Source organism: Magnolia sinica, chromosome 14 (assembly GCF_029962835.1).
Source record: "Magnolia sinica isolate HGM2019 chromosome 14, MsV1, whole genome shotgun sequence".
Classification (NCBI taxonomy): Eukaryota; Viridiplantae; Streptophyta; class Magnoliopsida; order Magnoliales; family Magnoliaceae; genus Magnolia; species Magnolia sinica.
The window spans coordinates 27,023,641-27,041,569 of record NC_080586.1 but is presented as its reverse complement, the minus strand read 5'-3'; the positions used below and the strand labels follow the sequence as shown (position 1 = coordinate 27,041,569).

At 39.8% G+C, this 17,929-nt stretch overlaps 1 protein-coding gene across 2 annotated transcripts in view; it reads left to right on the top strand.

Moving 5' to 3' along the window:
- The window catches only part of LOC131225152 (coiled-coil domain-containing protein SCD2-like), a 121,315-nt gene that overhangs the window by 3,518 nt on the left and 99,868 nt on the right, over positions 1–17,929 (top strand). For both annotated transcript variants that reach the window (XM_058220608.1, XM_058220607.1), the window contains exons 2-5: positions 1,282–1,460; positions 10,871–10,946; positions 11,164–11,205; positions 11,339–11,401. In XM_058220608.1, coding sequence (XP_058076591.1) covers positions 1,282–1,460; positions 10,871–10,946; positions 11,164–11,205; positions 11,339–11,401 — 360 coding nt within the window. The remainder of the gene's footprint in view (positions 1–1,281; positions 1,461–10,870; positions 10,947–11,163; positions 11,206–11,338; positions 11,402–17,929) is intronic.

Genomic DNA, 17,929 nt, shown 5'->3' with positions numbered 1-17,929 from the left:
CGGTAGGTTGATCACTGGATTGTCAAGCGCACTCTTCAGGAATTTTGAGGTTGGTGGATCTCTCTTTGGATCGATATATCTTGGTAGCTCGTTGCTTCTCGAAAGATGTCAATGTTTGGTTGCAGAAGGAACCTTTTGGATGAGGAGGCGGTGAAGCTCATTCAGTTCCCAGATAAGCTCCATCTTGCTAGGCCTTTTTCCTGTGAGAGAGATGTTGTTGTTTGGAATAAAGCCAAATCCGGTCGGTTCCTATGGAGCACCTCCTAAGGTTGCAACCTTCGCCTGGCTAGTTGGAAGAATAAGGGGGTCCTCACTATCAATAAACTTGTAGAAAAGGGCAATATGGTAATCCCCAATGGTTGCTTAATGTGCATGAGAAATGCGGAATCGGTGAACCACTTGTTCATTCATTACACATCTGCTTGTGTGGTTTGGGATAGTTGCCTTGTCATGTTCAACATGTAGTGGGCGGTGCCGGAGTCCGCTTAGTCTCTCTTCTTGGCGTGGCATAGGGGGAGTCGGGGAATGGGAGGATGTTTTGGAGATTGTTGCTTTTGGCGATTTTGTGGGGTATTATGGGGCGAAACAGACAATCAGCTTTTCTGGGATAGGAGTATGCCCAAATTGGGGGCTGTATCGAGGGTTAAGGCTGCTGTTTCGGAGTGGTCTAATTGTATTCTAGCCATCAAAACTCTCCCTTTTCACCTACACATGATTTTCAAATGGTTTTTGTTGCACATTTTATCCCAGTCAAGGGAAACAAAATAATTTCCTGGGCGATGGGATAAAGTTGAACTGTTTTGAACATTGCACATGTAGTTCATCATGAGTAGTGTATTTTGAGTACTGGTCCATCTATCTTCTGTAGGCTCTACAGCTAATAATACATGCAAACATTGCTGCACATGTCAACAGTCTCTCCAACAATCATCATTATCTTCCAAGCCTTATCCCAATTAATTGGGGTTGGTTATGTGAATCCATTACCGCCATTTCACTCTATCAAGGATCTTCTATCAAAAACTCTTATGCTTTTTACTCCAAAAAGGAAAAAAAATGAAACAAAGAAATTGGGTGTGATTGTATATGGGTGCATTGACCTTTTTCCAGCCATGGTTTACTACCTCTAATGTGGACATGTGGTTTACTACCTCTAATGTGGACATGATCCTTTGGATAATGGTGATTTTATCTTATAAGTTAGCGAACTTACAATTTCCATAGTCTTCAATTATTTAGTCAATGAGGCTTGCTGAAAACTTCTATTTGTTTTCTATTTAGTTAGGTCGTAACTTTGGAGAACACACTCCGACTGTTCGTTCTACATCATCTGGTCGGCCAGCTATATCAGTGATGCCACCTGCTTTGGTATCCACTAGCAAACCATCATTAAGGCCGATCTCTTCTCCACATGCAGCAGAGCCTCCTGCTGAAAATCGAAGAGACAAAAGGCATATTTGGTAATTAAACGTATAAACTTGTTCTGATGAAATGTATCTAATTGCTTATTAGAATTTCATCATACTGTTATTTAATTTTGCGCAAACTACTTACCATTTATATCATTTCTGCATGTTTCTCTAAGAATTCCAACTACCAATACCACAAATGCTTTTAGAAAATTTGAGAAACTAACATATGTTCGCAATTGATGGAAGTTGATGAAGATGATGAAGGAAAGCTTCATGGCATGTTATCACATCACCTGGACAGTTTTCATCCCTGATTAAAAACAAAGTTGCATCTAGGTTGCTTGCAAGTCACCTCTGGGATAATGATGAAGCTCAGTCATCCCTGTCATGTCTTGGCCTGCAATTTGCTACACCGAAGACCCCAACATCATACTCCTATCGCCGATATAGCTCCAATAGCAATGAATAGGAGAAAATAAATGAAAATAAAATGTCTAATTTGCAGGAAACAGAGAGAATGAGAGAGCAAAGTGCTGGATATGTGCAAAATGCCGCTCTTAGAAAATCAATTTATAGCCATTTTAGTGGTTACGGGTATGGGTTTTTTTGTGTGCTCTGTGTAGTCATTTCCTATTCGGGGATCCTTGACCCTTTGGTATTTATTTCATCAGTTGGTCAAATGATTTAATGAATCCTGCCAGGTTGCCCACTTCAATGGTCCTAAGCCCCCTCCATGCGGATGTGCCATGTCTCTTGTCATCGCATTGCTCAACCATGGTTAGCCTGCCGCATGGACGCATGTCATTTGCCAAAAGGAGTCACTGATTAGCATGGATCTGGGTCTAGGCTAAACCTCACTTTACACAATGATCTGATCCTTACCAATCTAGGGTAATTGAAAAATTTGCGTTTCAAGCACATTTTCCCCAAACCCTTGCACGTGCACACGCATGGGATGTGGCATGCTTTCTTCTTCTGGCTAGGGAAAGATGTGTGGGGAGGGAAATACATCATTAGGGTCTAATGACCCTAATCATACTTTATTAATAGAAACAAAATAAAACAAAGTTCCTTAATCACTAAAAACCAACTGAAAGACCTCCGGAGACACATTTGTGTGACACTTGATGTGATACACAGGGACACATGCACAACCCCTCTAATCCTCTCCCTGAAGCTGTTGCATAGATATCGCAAGTGCCCAACTTGTCCATTAACTGATGGAGCTGCAACCCGCAAACAGCTTTAGTTAACATATTGGCAACTGGGTCATCGCACTTGACATATGGAATTCAGATTTGATCACTGGTGCCTTCTTCTCATACAAAATGGCTGTCTAGTTCGACATACTTGGTTCTTTTGAAATACCTGATTAGAGGTGATATGCACATACGCTTGCTTATCACAAAACAAGGTTGGGTAGAAGAAGATCCGAAACCAGTTTCTTTTATCAATGGCTGAAGTCAAATAATCCCTCCCAGCATGCATCATAGTAGGGTACTCTGGCTTCATATCTGATCTGGCCACAACGAACTAAGTTCTTCTCCAAGTGACCAAGTTCACCCCTACAAAAATGCAAACTGGGTGTCGATTTCCATTCAGTAACTGAAACACCTCGAGTAGCATCAAAATCTGCAGAAAAAGAGATGACCATGAGAAGCATAGAGAATACTATGGCCTGAAGAAGCTTTTAAATGTCAAAGAATCTTACAAAGAACTTCCATATTAGAGGCATGGAAGGGTAGCCATCGTGTAGATTAGAAGCATTAGCTTGCCGACCAATCTTTGAAAATAAGCCACTTCTTCAATAGGCTATTCCCTTGGACTTATTATTAATTCTTGTAGGGGAATCAACTGGTTTAGCACCTAGGAAACCATGCTCACATAAAAAATCTAGGATATATCTTCCCAGAGATGTAGATCCCTCCTTTTGACCTTCTCATTTCAATACCCATGAAATATCTTAGTGCTCTCCAAGTCCTTTATGACCGACATTTGTCCCAAATACTCTAAGCTTTGAGTATTGACTCTTCATCATTTCCTATAACAAAGATATCATCAGCATATGCAGGAATGACGACACTTTCATTGTTTTCTTAACAAATATAGAATGATAATGATGGTCTCAAGAAAAACAAATTCTGACCAAAATTTTGCTGAACTTATCAAACCAAGCCTAAGGAGATTGTTTCAGGCCATATACCTCATTTCCAACCTGCACACATTCCTTTGCTCCCTCTAACAATCAAAACCTATAGGCAGAGACGTAAACTTCTCAAACCTAGGCTAATGAGGTTGTTTCAGGCCATATGCCTCATTTCCAACCTACACATATTCCCTTGCTCCCTCTAACAATAGAAACTTGGAGGCAGAGTTTTTAAATCTCACCTTGCAAAAATGAATTTTTAAGATCAAGTTAATGAAGATAAATGACTTATCAACTGTGATGGAGAGAAATACTCGAATGAACTTCATCTAGCCACTAAGGTTTAAAGTATATGTGGAAACTGGTATGTATCACCTTGAACAATCCAGCATGCCCCACCTATATGCAAAGTTAGGGGATGACTCGGACCGAATTGTCTTTGACTTGTTCGTTTCAGGTTGACTTGGATGAGTCAAGATGGTTCAGACCTAGTTGTGGAAATACATGTAATTTTGTTTCTGTGTGTTTATGTATGCTGTGTACGTCTCCTACGAAGCATTGTATCTTTCCTTCAAAGTTAACATTTGTGTGTGTGTGTGTGTGTGTCATTTGACTAACCAACACAACACAAGTTGCCCTAGCCGTCTCTCTCTCTCTCTCTCTCTCTCTCTCTCCCCTTTCTCTCTTCCATTCCTTCTACCGATTTCTTTTACATTCAATTTCTATTTGGTATTAGAGCCTACGATTGTCAGGATCTGATCGCAGCCTACGATAGTGGAGTCCACTGTTGACATCGTCCATACGTACGGATTGCGTCAGCAGTGTACAGCCTGACAGTCTTTTTGAAGCAGAAAGTATGAGATTTGGAAGATAATGATTTTAGAGGAATAATGGTAATTTTTCTGCAATTTTTCGATATGTTTTTCGTGGTGTTCCAATGAAAATAGAGGAAAATTAGAAAAAGTCCAGATTTAAGGTTTCTTGCTGTGCTGTTTTTCTGAAGGATTGTTGGGAAGATTTTTCACATGGGGTAGGTGCAGTTGATTAAGAGCAGTCACCAGAAATAAGAATCGTGAAGTTTCGTAGAGATTTGGGTGTGCTATGACATCTTTTGTGAGAAGCGGATGCCGTCGGCCCTTTTTTTTGGGTTTTTGCTGGGATTTCTTTATTCGTTCATTTTCTGATGCCATGGGGTTGCGGAATACAATGTCAAACCGTGTTAATGGTGATTGTATAGCTAATGTTCTTGATTCCGTGCTTAGAGGTACCGCGCACACAATCTGTTTGACGTAATGCTTGACCCAACTTGACATGGGGGATTTTTACATGTTGTGGATCTTTTTTTTTTTTTTCAATTCATCATCGCTTCCTTTATCAGGCCCTTGTTGTTAGTTGTGAGTGTAATTCACTCACATTGTGTTGCACACACGTCTCCACATGCTATTGTGTGTGTATTCTCTCAAGTGTTGTGAGTGTAGTTCTGATGAGGACATTTGAGCACTTATGGATAGATGATCATCACATGGGGCCCACGGGGCCCAACTCCTATTCCTAGCCATCATTGAAGACCCCACACTGGGTAGATGCGTGTGGGTTGCTTATTTGGAGTGTTTGGACTGTTGGATTGCATGGTCACATCGATTGGCCCCTTGGATTGAGCATGATGGACCTTTGGACCGCTCTTGATCATGAACCATCTTCATCATGGACCACCCCATTGGCAACGATTAGTTTAAGATAGTTTAGATTTATTTATTTTGAGTAGTTTTTGTTATTTATTTTATTATTTTTGGACTATTTTATGTTTTACTGCAGATAGGGTTTTTTTTTTTTTTTTTAATGAGAATTCTTTCTTGAGAGAGGTTTCTTGTAAAAGTATCTTTCTGAAACTATAATAGGTTTGGATCCCCTTTAGGGTTTGATTATTATGAACCATGAATGAAAAGAGTTTCCTTTCATTTGTTATGTGATTTAACAATTCATTCTGTGATGGGATTGATGGTGTGAAGCCATTTGGGGAGTGATTCCCCCAGTTATCCTCTTGTTTCTCTCTCTCTCTCTCTCTCTCTCTCTCTCTCTCTCTATGATTCTAAACCAACTTAGACCTAACCTACCCAACTGAACCCAAGCTCTAGCCGTGAATAGTACTGTGTGAACAATGTCCATACGGACAACCCCAACCTGTGGCTCCCTTGCTTCAAATCTTTGACTTTCCTCTTCCCTTTGATCCCCTTTACAAAACCCCTAATCATAAATTCCAAATCCTAACCCTAATATTCCCAAATCCCCAATCTTTCCAAACCCTAATCCCCAAATCCGAACCTTAATCCTAATTCCCCCAAAATCCTATAACCCTAAACCTAATTTTCCCAATTTCCCCTAATCTATTAACCCTAAACCCTCAAATCCCTATCTCCAAAATCCAAAATCCTCAAGCCCCTATATCGAAACCCTAAATTCCTAGTTCAGTAAATACTTTAAACTTATTCCCTACATTCCCTAACCCTTAAAATAGTCCTAAACAAGCAAAACCCTTAGGGCCTGTTTGGTCGGGCGGATTGGAAGGGATTGGAAGGGATGGGATGTATTTTAAGGTAATGATGGTGGTGTCAGTGGATTTGGAGTAAGATCCATGGGATTGCTATATCCCGGGACAAGTTCACCGAGTCTGTTTGGCACGCCCGGCATATCCCGGGATTTTACCTTCCAATCCCTTCCAATCCATCCAACCAAACACACCCCAGGCACGATTGAACGGGATTAGGAGGGATGGGATCAATTTTAAGGTAATGATGGTGATGTCAGTGGATTGGTTTAAGATCCATGGGTTTGCTATATCCCGGGACAAGTTCACCGGGTCTGATTGGCACGTTTAGCATATCCCGGGATTTTACCATCCAATCCCTTCCAATCCCTTCCAATCTGCCCGGCCAAATAGGCCCTTAGAATTCAAGTGATTCCATGAATGTTCAGATTTAATACCTATGCTAAGTGGGCGTCTTATCTTCTACACGATCCTAATTACTTGATACTTTATAGGAATCCATTGCGGGACTGTTAGGTGTTTTTAACCTTAACATGTAATAAATCCGAGTTTCTTTAACTTGTGTTAATTTAGTGTTATTTTGTCTTTTGATTGCTCTAGTTAATCTGATATCTAGTTTCTATGCATCATATTAGGTTAGATCATCCCATCCTGCATCAAATTTGGTATTAGAGCCCAGTTTAGCTTAGGTTATCATATTCATTACATCTAGGATTGTTAGTGCATCCAGTACATATAGAGTCATATAGGGTCATTTAGAATTGTCTAGGATCATATGGGCTCTGGTCGAGTCTTCACCTTAGGTTTTTAGTGCATGCCTACATGATCTGGGCATGTTTTGGTTTTCAGCCTACTACCATGAACTTAGAATAGATTGCCGAGACCTTTAATGCTATCAACAACCATCTTACGGCCATTGAGGCTCATAATGAGACTACCGCTACTCAATTGATCGTGACCAACACACGCGTCAATCAGCTAGAAGCCTCCCTTCAGGCGAACCCCAACACTGGGGAAGATGTCCAGTCTCGAGCCGGGGCTCTAGTTGAAGGCCGTGGACGCAGGTGTGACCAAGGTGTTGGCGCAGTCCAACAACCACGTCATGAAGAGTGTCATGACCACCATGACTCAGATGCGCATGTCATGAAGAGCGTTAAAGTTGATGCCTCTAGTTTTGATGGTCGCCTGGACCCCAAGGCATTCCTTGACTGGATAGCGAACATAGACCACAACCTGGAGTGGTATGATATGTCTGATACCCGTCGTGTGAGGTTTGCCAATATAAAGCTGGTGGGCCAAGCTAAACTATTCTGGACGAATGTGGAGTGAAATGTGGAAAGATTTGGAGAGGATCCAATCTCTCTTTGGGTTGAGATGAAAGAGATATTCAGAGAGAAATATCTTCCCCTTTCTTATGAACAGAGGCTCTTGGATTATTGATAATCCCTTAGGCAAGGCTCCATGTCTGTAACTGATTACATCGCGCGCTTTGATGAATACATGATGCGATGTAATGTTCAAGAGGACCCACTAGTCACAACAACCGGTTTTAGAATGGGCCTCCGCTTGGAGATCCAACGTGAGCTCATTCATCATGATGTGAGCACTTTAGAGCACTCCTATCAGGTGGTGCAAGAGTTGCCGCCATTCGTGAGGCAGGTTGATCCAAGAGATTGTAGCATCGAGCCCACTCCGTAAGGAGCCAAACCAAATGTTGTAACTCAACCCAAGGGCCCTACTAGTTCGAGACTCATCTACAGAGATGAAAAGAGGAAAGGGTTGGTTGGTAGTAGTGCTCGGTCCGATGAGTCCATGCGATGTTACAATTGCGGAGGATATGGGCATTTTGCACATCAATGTCCTACAAAAGAGCGAAATAAGGCCATCATCATTGTCGAGCTAGATAAAGATGTGGTTGATTAGGGCGAGTACAAAGAAGAAGTTTATCAGCCCGATGTCACTGGTACTAGTGATGAAGAGGCTGAGCATGTTGAGACCGCACCCCTTGCATTTGTTAGGTGTCTCTTGGATCCTTTTCCTCCCTCAGTCACCACAAAAAGAGAAAAACATGAAGATGAGTGAGAATAGTGAAGAGTCGCAACCTAAGTCTCTCCATATTATCACTATGAAAAAATTTGACAGAGAGGCTAAGGATGGAACAATAGAGTCAATTCCTATGTCAATATCCCATAGGCTGTCAGAGTTCGCAAATGCATTTTCTCTCTCTTTGAAGGTACTTCTCTTCTCATATCTCTTTCTTCATCTTCTTCTTCTCTTTCTTCTTCTTCTTTTTCTTCTTCTTTATTTATTTATTTAATGATTCTAAACCAACCTAGACCTAACCAGTGTTCTAAATATCGATATCACGTTACGTATCGCACCCTTGGGATACGGATATGTATCGGTTATCGCATGAGATAAATTGGTTGTATCGCGTAATGTATCGTTGTTGTTGGAAACATGGGGAAATTGGTCGAATTTTTCAATGAAAATTTAGTGATTGTTAAAAAAGACATCAATACACACTTATAAATCAAAACATTACAAAAAACAAGTGCATATAATAGGGTTTTTTTGTATGGGGTCCTACTCTATATGTTGTCTAGCTGAATTGATGCAAGTATGTTCAAAGTCTATTCATATAATTTATAAATGTAAGAAGACGTGTGGAAACGTAAGCAATGCATTCAAAAGAAAAGAAGATTCACTAGATGAGGTTGCATTCATGTTTGATTTTATGTTTATACATATAGATTGCAAACACGTGCAATAAGAGCAGTGGTGTTCCAATTTTGAAAAATCATGGATTTGTAACAATTTGACACTGATTTAACATGATTTTTAGAAAAGAAGGATCGAAAATTAGAAATGCTCACCGGATCGAACATGTGGGACATATCCCACTACTTGTGCATTTCGTATCGCATAGGTGGGATACAAGATATATCGTGGGATCTATCCGCTGATATCGTCAATACTAAAAACACTGGTTTGGGGTCCATTTTGGTGTCTATTAACCCACCCAACCCATTCATAAGGTGTGCCCTACCAAGATGAAGAGTTTCCCAAAAATCAGGTTGATTCAAAGCTGAGGGGAGTCACACTGCTCGAATTTAGGGGTTTAGGCCATGTTTTACGTTGTTTCCTTTCTTTTGGCCCACTTAAGTTTTGGATCAACCTGATTTTTTATGGTGCATTATCTTCATTTGGGGCAGACTTGATGCACCGTTTAGATGCTACACACATCAATTGGGCCAAGAAATAGTTCAAAAGGTATTCAATAACGGTAAGAACCGTCGTTAGACTGTTATAATATAGGTTGTAACGGTCGATTTTTTTTAAAAGAAAAAATACTACAACAATTCAGAAAAATGAGAGATTCTAAATATGTATTCTTGTTTGGTTTTCGAACATGTTTATGATGGTGTAACAGGCCATTTTTTGGTGAGAATGCTGTCTCGAGTTGCTTGATGATATTATTAATTTGAGTGGTTGAGACCAACTTCAAAACTCCTATATTTAATATGCTAAATATCTAATATCGGTGATTCAATATAAATAAGATTATATGAGCATGAATCTACTGATGAGACGATTATATATCTATATTTATATAACTAGTTTACCACAAACAGCCATAGCATAGGTCTGTAAAGTGTTAGTGTATGAAGTGACTCATAAGTGATAAAGTGATGCCAAATGTGAATACAAAAATATTACTCCCGATGCCACCACGTGAAAGAAAACCATATTGCCTGTGGCTGCTCAACCTCAACGTCGTTATCATCCGGCTATGGAAAGGGTACCACATATACATAATTACCAAAGGGCAAAACTTTGTCAATGAAAGCCGAATATGATTGATCATGGTCATCACTGTTACTGGGCATGTTCTGTGTCAAACTCAAATAAGAATAGCCAGTGCCAAAGGTAGACCCATAGTTAGAGCTATAGTCGTCCTGATATTTCTCGTACTGTTGAGTCTGCGACTACAACTGCGTCGAATGACTTTGATATGTATCTGGATATTTGTATCCGTCATATCTTGTTCCACATGGAACACATCCACGACTAGTACAATAAGAAAATGTAGGGGCGAGCATACGGTTGACGAGATTAAATGTAGCGAGCAATGCTTTAGAAAAAAAAGGCTTTTGGTACCTTTTTATCTATCAACAATGCCCTGTCCTCCTATAAATGTTGGATCTTCCTTTCAGCTATTCCATTTTGTTGGTGGTGTGATTATGCCTCTGAGATCTAAATGGGGGCAATTCCTCTTCTACATCTTCCAGTAAGGGAGATTCTTATTCTTTCTTCTATAGATGTGCTGTGTCAGCTGTTAACTATGAATAATTGTGATGGATGAAATGCTTCAGTTATGAATTGCCAGTGACTTCGTGTTCATTTATTTAGCAGAGTCACTATTTGTATAATGATAATCATTTTTGTGTAATTTTTCACTTAAGATGTCAATGCAACAAGTTTTACATATGTCATCGAAATGGCAGTTGGATCTGAAAATTGAGCCATCAGCATCAATTTTGAGGCTGTTTATTAACGCCAGAAGATCATTCAATATGCAAGTGATAATCTCTCTTTATTTGGGATTGCTAACTGATTGATCTGAAAGTGAGAAGCTTAAAATTAACTTTAAAAATCTGAATTTGGAACACCACTGCTCTTATTGCACGTGTTTCCAGTATGAGCTTGTTCGGTCTTGCTAGAAATGGAGCCTTTATAGGTTTTGTTTTATCTATTATTATGCAGGTCCTCAGCAGATATGGGGAATTTTAATATACGAGAAGCTGGGAAACAGCGTTCTACTTCAGCTCTTCAGGACGAGGTACCTCTTGCTTCTGAATTCAGGCAGAATCTTTATGTTTGCACGCATAGAAAGTTTCACTGCTGGAAAGTGATAGGATAGAACTATTATCTGGTTGTGTTGTTAGTTAACTTTATTTGTGTTTTTCATAGACTAATTTCAATTCCTTGCATAGCAAGAAATGACATTTTTTACCTTCAGAGTTCCACATAACAATGTATCAATATTCAAATTGCAGCTTGATATGGTACAGGAAGAAAATGAAAGTATTGTTGAGAAGGTACAGGGACAACTGTTTTCTTACTTTGTATTTGATTTAGTTCATCTGTCATGGTCTTTTATATTTCATGTTTCATTTTACATCCTGATATATTTTTTGGTGTCCTACACAACTGCATCTTGTGCCATCCCAGCTTCGACTTGCGGAAGAGAGGTACGAGGAAGCGGAGGCTAGAGCTAGGCAGCTTGAAAAACAGGTATTCTTATACATTGGTATTGAATGAATGTGTTGTCCCTATATTGGCGTGCATGTAGATTTTTAAAAAAAATGCTACATATAAAATGCGTACAGGTTACGCTAAAATATAAAGATCATTACATATAAAATGTGTACAGATTAATATAAAAATATAAATGCTGCTACATATAAAATAATTTGAAATTCACATATGTACATCAATATCCAAATATATGATAAGATTTTTGTTTATTACAAATGTCTGATTCATAATAGGGTTGAATATTGTCAACTCCAATGCAAGGATATATACCCAAATATTTATTTTTCAAGAGGCTATTATTGATCTCGGAAACAAATACATTCCAGGACAGGGTTTAACACCAGCCCTTTGTCTTCATAGCAATGTAAATGATGTATAAAGTTATGCTCCTTCTTTAGAGCGTCTAGATCATTGATCAAGTTGAGTATTTTGGTGCTTCAAGGACTTCAATAGCCTTAGTGTTCATTTTGTGTATAGCTCCTAGAAGTTCAAAAAAATCCGACAGCATGACTACCTTGTGATGCAGGACGGAATGATGTAACCTAATATGATGCCATGAAATTAAAAGATAGATTAACTAGAGCAATGGAATGATAAAATAAATTTAATTTATCATAAATTCAGAAATTTCAGATTCATGACATGCCCGAATCCAAACCTACGACAGTCTCGCAACACGAATCTCATAAATTACTGATTAATTGAGACCTGTGGCAGATATAACCCCCATCCTAGCATAGGGTTAAATTTGAATTCAATGGAAATCATGTGTCTTGTAAGAGTTTTGACGTGTTAGGGTTGTTTAAAGGCTAGGGAATATGGGAAATGGGTTTGGTTTATCTAGGCTTAGATGAATTAGGGCTTTGAACATTGGGGTTGAGGTTTTCGGTTAGGATTTCAGATTTTGGGTTTAAGAGATTTAGGATTTAGGGTTTCTAGAATTGGGAAAATGGATATCAGATTTAGGGTTTAAGGGATTTAGGATTTAGGGTTTCTAGAATTGGGAATATGGATTTCAGGTAATTGGAATTAGGGATTTATGATATGTTAAAGGGATTTTTCAGATTTTTCTGATTTGGGTTTGGAAAAATTAGGAATTTTGGAATTTTAGGGTTAGGGTTTGGTGAAATAAGTTTATGGGTTTTGAAGAGGGAAGCTAAGGGAAGGGAAGAGCATTCATGATGAATCAAGGGGGCCAGTATACAAGGCTGTCCGTACGGATAGCCGTACGTTCGTACCTTGTTGATGTAACGCCCTGAAAATCGGGGGTCGAGTAAAAGTCCAACTCCCGAGTTCCAACGCCTCACTTATGCAACATATGTAATGATGATTAAATGTTGTCTGTATTAGTGCATAAAACATGAATAACATTAAGCCAAATCAACAAAACATAATCCAGGGACAGTTGTAATACGCAAGCGGAAGACTGAAACGAATATATATAGGTTTACAATTCAGTATAAGTCCCTAAAGTATGTGTGCTCTACCAGGTCGATAATTACATTTATTGTTTCAAAATACAAAATATCAAAAGTGTAATAGTCCACTACAAGTATGACCCTGAAGCCCCGCCGACCAGAGCGGTCTATGTAAACCCACCTGAATACTGCATGTAGGAGGATGCCTCCTCATCCTCAAAGTCCGGCTCCGCCTCGCAGGCTGCGCCATCATCTAAACCTACAACAAGGTCTGGTTGGTGTTTAAAACACCGTCCCGTAACGTGAGAGTGAGTGATCAACTTAGTGGAATAATAAAGCAAAGGTTAACATGTTATCAATTCAGTCAAGCAGTAATGATAAAGCAATACAATCGAACATCCCTACATATTCTGATTAATGCAGGATAGTATGAATAAATGATGCATGCTCTCGCCTGCACTCCCTCAGCGATCTTCATCTAACGGTCACGTATGTCAGTCACTTCCTCGTGCTCTCTACACATCGCCAAACGGCACATGCAATGTGGTGCATGAGCATGATTACCAAGTTCTTATTAGTCCTTTTCATACAGCAGGATTGAGAAGCTAAGGTACCTCCCTTATATCAATTCCCAAACAATGATCCATGCTAGGGTCGTCAATCCTAGTAAATCTCATACGATGTTACGGTTCTAGGTCGCTGCAAAGGGCTCGTCACCTGATCAGTGCAGGCCTAGTTTGTACTCTTGTTGCTACGGAAAGGCTCGTCGCCTCTACGTAGTCTCAGAGTACGCTCGAGGTCACTACAAAGGGCTCGTCACCTGATCAGTGTAGGCCGACAGCTCGAATACAGTGTCCCATACCACCGTATTCGGCTCACGAGTCTGGGTTGCTCACTGGTCACTACGGGGAGGCTCGTCACCCCAGCGTAGGCCGACAGCTCGACCACGGTGTCTCATACCACCATGCCCGGCTCATGAGTCTTAGCGGATCGAGGTACCAAGGTTAAAAGGGTTTTCACTGGTGAGTTTGGTACCCTAGATTCAAGCAGTAACGTCCATACATGGTGAACATACATCGGGTCAATCGGGTTACTTGACGAGCTCGACTAGTACGAGCGCACGTTGAGTTAATCGACATGAAATGTGTAAGCACTCCGTGTGGCCTAACCACTGCCGACAACCAAGGTATGACTCGGGTTCATCGAACACGTCCTATGTGGCGAAATCAACTTCAGCCACCTATTCAATGCTTGCTACCGATTGCCTGGACTATTCCATAGTCCCAACCACATTCGATTATACAGATAATCCTACATGCTAATCAGAACAGTAATGGATCAACAATTTCAATCATACCAGCATGTGAGCATTTGATGGATTTCAACTAAAACATGAATTCACACATATGCAGTCCCTAAGTGAAACAGACAAGAATGTAAGTTACATGGAGGAAATCATACACATCGTTAAGATAGTTGAGAATCTCTTCTCAACGCCCATATAACGTATAATTTATACATGCCTGATCATTCAGACATTTATACAACACTTAGACTACATATCCCAACATACATGACGTATGTTGGTTATAGCACGTATTAGGGCAAATCCTTTCATCAAGGAGTTGTTACACATACAACTAGCATAAACACACGACAATTTATCATGGCAAACATACGTTCAAATTCCATACGTATACGATACTTTCTACATATACATGGAATACACTAAACTCAATATAGTTCATATATATCAGAAACAGGAAATAAACATCGCATTTAGCATGTGAAATAACACCCACATCAGTAATAAACCATTAACCGACATTGAAAGCCTTGAAAACCATAACCTATGCGTTTATAGTCCGCACCTTTCGCCGGTAGACTCGTAACGAACTCAGTTTTAAAGTCAAGTCTTTGTCTACGGCAGATTGGCAACCTATAGCATAAATTAGGTTAGCTATTTCATAACTTACACTATCTGAAACCCTAAAACAGATTAGGGTTAGGTTTTCTTACCCAAGTACGGAGTCGGAATCGCCTGATTTGCGATATAGAGGGGGTGGCTAAATGCGTGGAGTAACGGGATCGAATCCCAGGAAGATTCTCCAACTCTCACTCTCACTTTCTCTCTTTTCCCTTCTCTTTTCTCTCCTCTCTCTCCTAGGGTTTCTCAAATTCGTATGGGGTGAGAGAGAGAGAGGGTTTAAGGTCCTTATATAGGCCCAGGTTTGATGGAAATGGCCCCAGGGCCAAGGTATACTTAGGTTATATCCAAATATGGACTGTTCCGGTCCAACGGAGCACTTCTGGTGGCCCCTTTTCCACGTGCGGTCGGACTTAAGCTCCCTGACCATGAATCTAGGTCAGGTTGAGTTTTCGTTCCGATCGGATTCACAGATCGACCGTGGCGGACCAGTTTCAGTTCAACGGTCACGGTCACTCGATCAGGGCCACAAGTACATCGACATGTGTGGGACATTTCTCTTGATCTGAGCGTGTATTTGGGTCAGATTTTGACGGTCTGAATCCTTATATTTGGCCCGCAAGCGACACGACTCAGATTACTTAAATTCGAATTTTATTTCTAAATATTTTCACGTTTCTCACACACTTCGCTCTGGGCTCAAGTTGTGCATTTCTAGACACAATTAGGACTTGATTTTCGAGGGGATTGTCAAGTCCAGTCATGCGGTCATAACTGTATAGTTTTACAGTCATCGGACTTTCGACGTGCGGTCCAGGTCCGATACGGAGTTTCAATGTGCTCCCGAGGGCAACCGGGTTTAAGGACGGATTTTAGATTTCAGGGTAATGTAGCATCAATGATCCTGCACGTTTTGGGTCTTGCAGATCATATTTAAAGTGATTAGTGCTAATTTCACAAGCACTCTAGTTTAGCCCTTGCTAACATTAACCTAATTTCTAAAGGTTTTGGTCCTGGGTGATTTCTGTTTGAGGTGGCACTCGGGTCCCTGTACGGATTTTTCCGAGACGTTACAGTTGATGAGAGAGAAAAGTAGAAAAGATAACTAGGGAATCGCTCTCCGTGGTTTCGCACCACCAATCCAATCACAGGATGAAATTTTGTTAAATCCCAAAGTAAAAGGTGAGAAATCTCTTTCATTCATAACATGCATATCGGCTAGGGTGGGGACATCCATCTCTTTATAGTATCAGAAAAGACCTTTTACAAAAAGGTACTCTCAAATATTCTCAACATAAAGATGCTTAATGAATTAAAAGTTGTTCGTAACTTCCTAATCTCAACAAAAATATGAGCTGTGCAAAAAATAACAAAGCATATAAACAAACTAAATAACTAAACTATTTCGTGTCCCATGGGGGTCTACATTCAAAATGTCCAATGATGATGATCCAACGGTCTGATCATTGTGTTCACTCGATCCAACGGTCTAATGTGTCCATCACGTTCCTATTTGCAGCCCATATGCATCTTCCCAGTGTGGGGTCTTCAAAGATGCATGAACATGCATGTGGGGTCTTCAATGGGCTAGGAATGTGAATTGGGCCAAGTGGCCCCATGTAATGGTTGTCCATAAGGAGTATGGCTCAACTCTCCTCCTCTAGTATGTTGCTCGGATGTTCTCATCACCTTGCAGGCATTCAAAACACCTTGGACAGAAATTGTGTAGGACCATTCTGCTGGAGAAACCAGGGCCTGACATAGATTGCCCCGATAGTCAGTTTTGGCCATCAGGGAGGTAAATGATGATAGGCTTTGCCCTCAGATCACGCTAATGTTTTCTGTATTATTATTGCGTAATGTATCACACCCTTGGGATACGGATACATATCAGTTATCGTATGGGATATATCGCTTGTAAGTTGTATCGCGTAATGTATCGCTGTTGTTGGGAAACATGGAAAACATTGAGAAATTAGTCAAATTTTTCAATGAAACTTCAAGGATTGTTAAAAAAGACATTAATACACACTTAGAAATCAAAATATCACAAAAAACAAGTGCATGTAATAGGTTTCCTTTGTATGCGGTCCTAGTCTATGTGCTGTTTGACTGAACTGATGCAAGTATATTCAAAGTCTATTCATTTAATTTATAAAGGTAAGAAGACATGTTTGGAAACACAAGTAATGCATTTAAAAGCAAACGAAGTAGAAAACTAGAAATATACCTATGAATAATTTGTGTGGTAGTGGCTCAAACCCACAGAGCTGCACGGTGGCTCAAAATCATCATCCTCATCTTTATGGGATTGGGCATATTACTGCTGTTCCACAAACCAACAATACTATGCCCAAGTCATAGTAGAACGATACCAGTGAAGATACTCTTTAACATAACGTTGGTACTCATCCTCTTCGATTTGAGAAAATTTGAAAAAATTTCGGATTTTCTCTAATTTTCCGTAAATCGGCCCATCTTCCCTAAAATTCCAAAATTAGAGTGTATGTGATGATGATTTCATCAAACACTCCTAAATATTCTGAAATGGGGGCCAATTGACCGCTGATTAAAGTGAAATTTCGAAACTTTTTTAGCATTTTTAATGAATTTTTTTTTTTCTGAAAAATTCCCAAATGATCAAGAATCATTGGATCGCGTTACATACATATTTGATTTTTGTTTGGACATAACGATTGCAACCGATTTGCGAGAAATTGATTTTTTTTTTAATTATTATTAAAATTTTTTTTTTCCAATTTCATGCAACTCGGCCCAGCTCCTCGAAATCTTGAAATCGAAGCTCTAAATTCATAAATTTTCATGCAAAACATGAAGAGTCATGAATTTGTAACCATTTGACACTAATTTAACATGATTTACAAACAAAAAAAGGATCAAAAATTGAAAATGCTTACCAAATTGAACATGTGGGATATATTAACACTACTTATTTGTTTTGTATCACACAAGTGGGATAGAAGATATATCATGGGATATGCCGGTCGATATCACCGATACTGGTGTATAGAGGCCCAATCCCAAAGACTTTTATTGTACCCTTACTTCTAGGTAGGGTATTCATTAAGATAGGTTGTTCCATTCCTATAGTAGTACGGGATATGACGTATGGACCACGATTACTGGTCTAACTTTGTA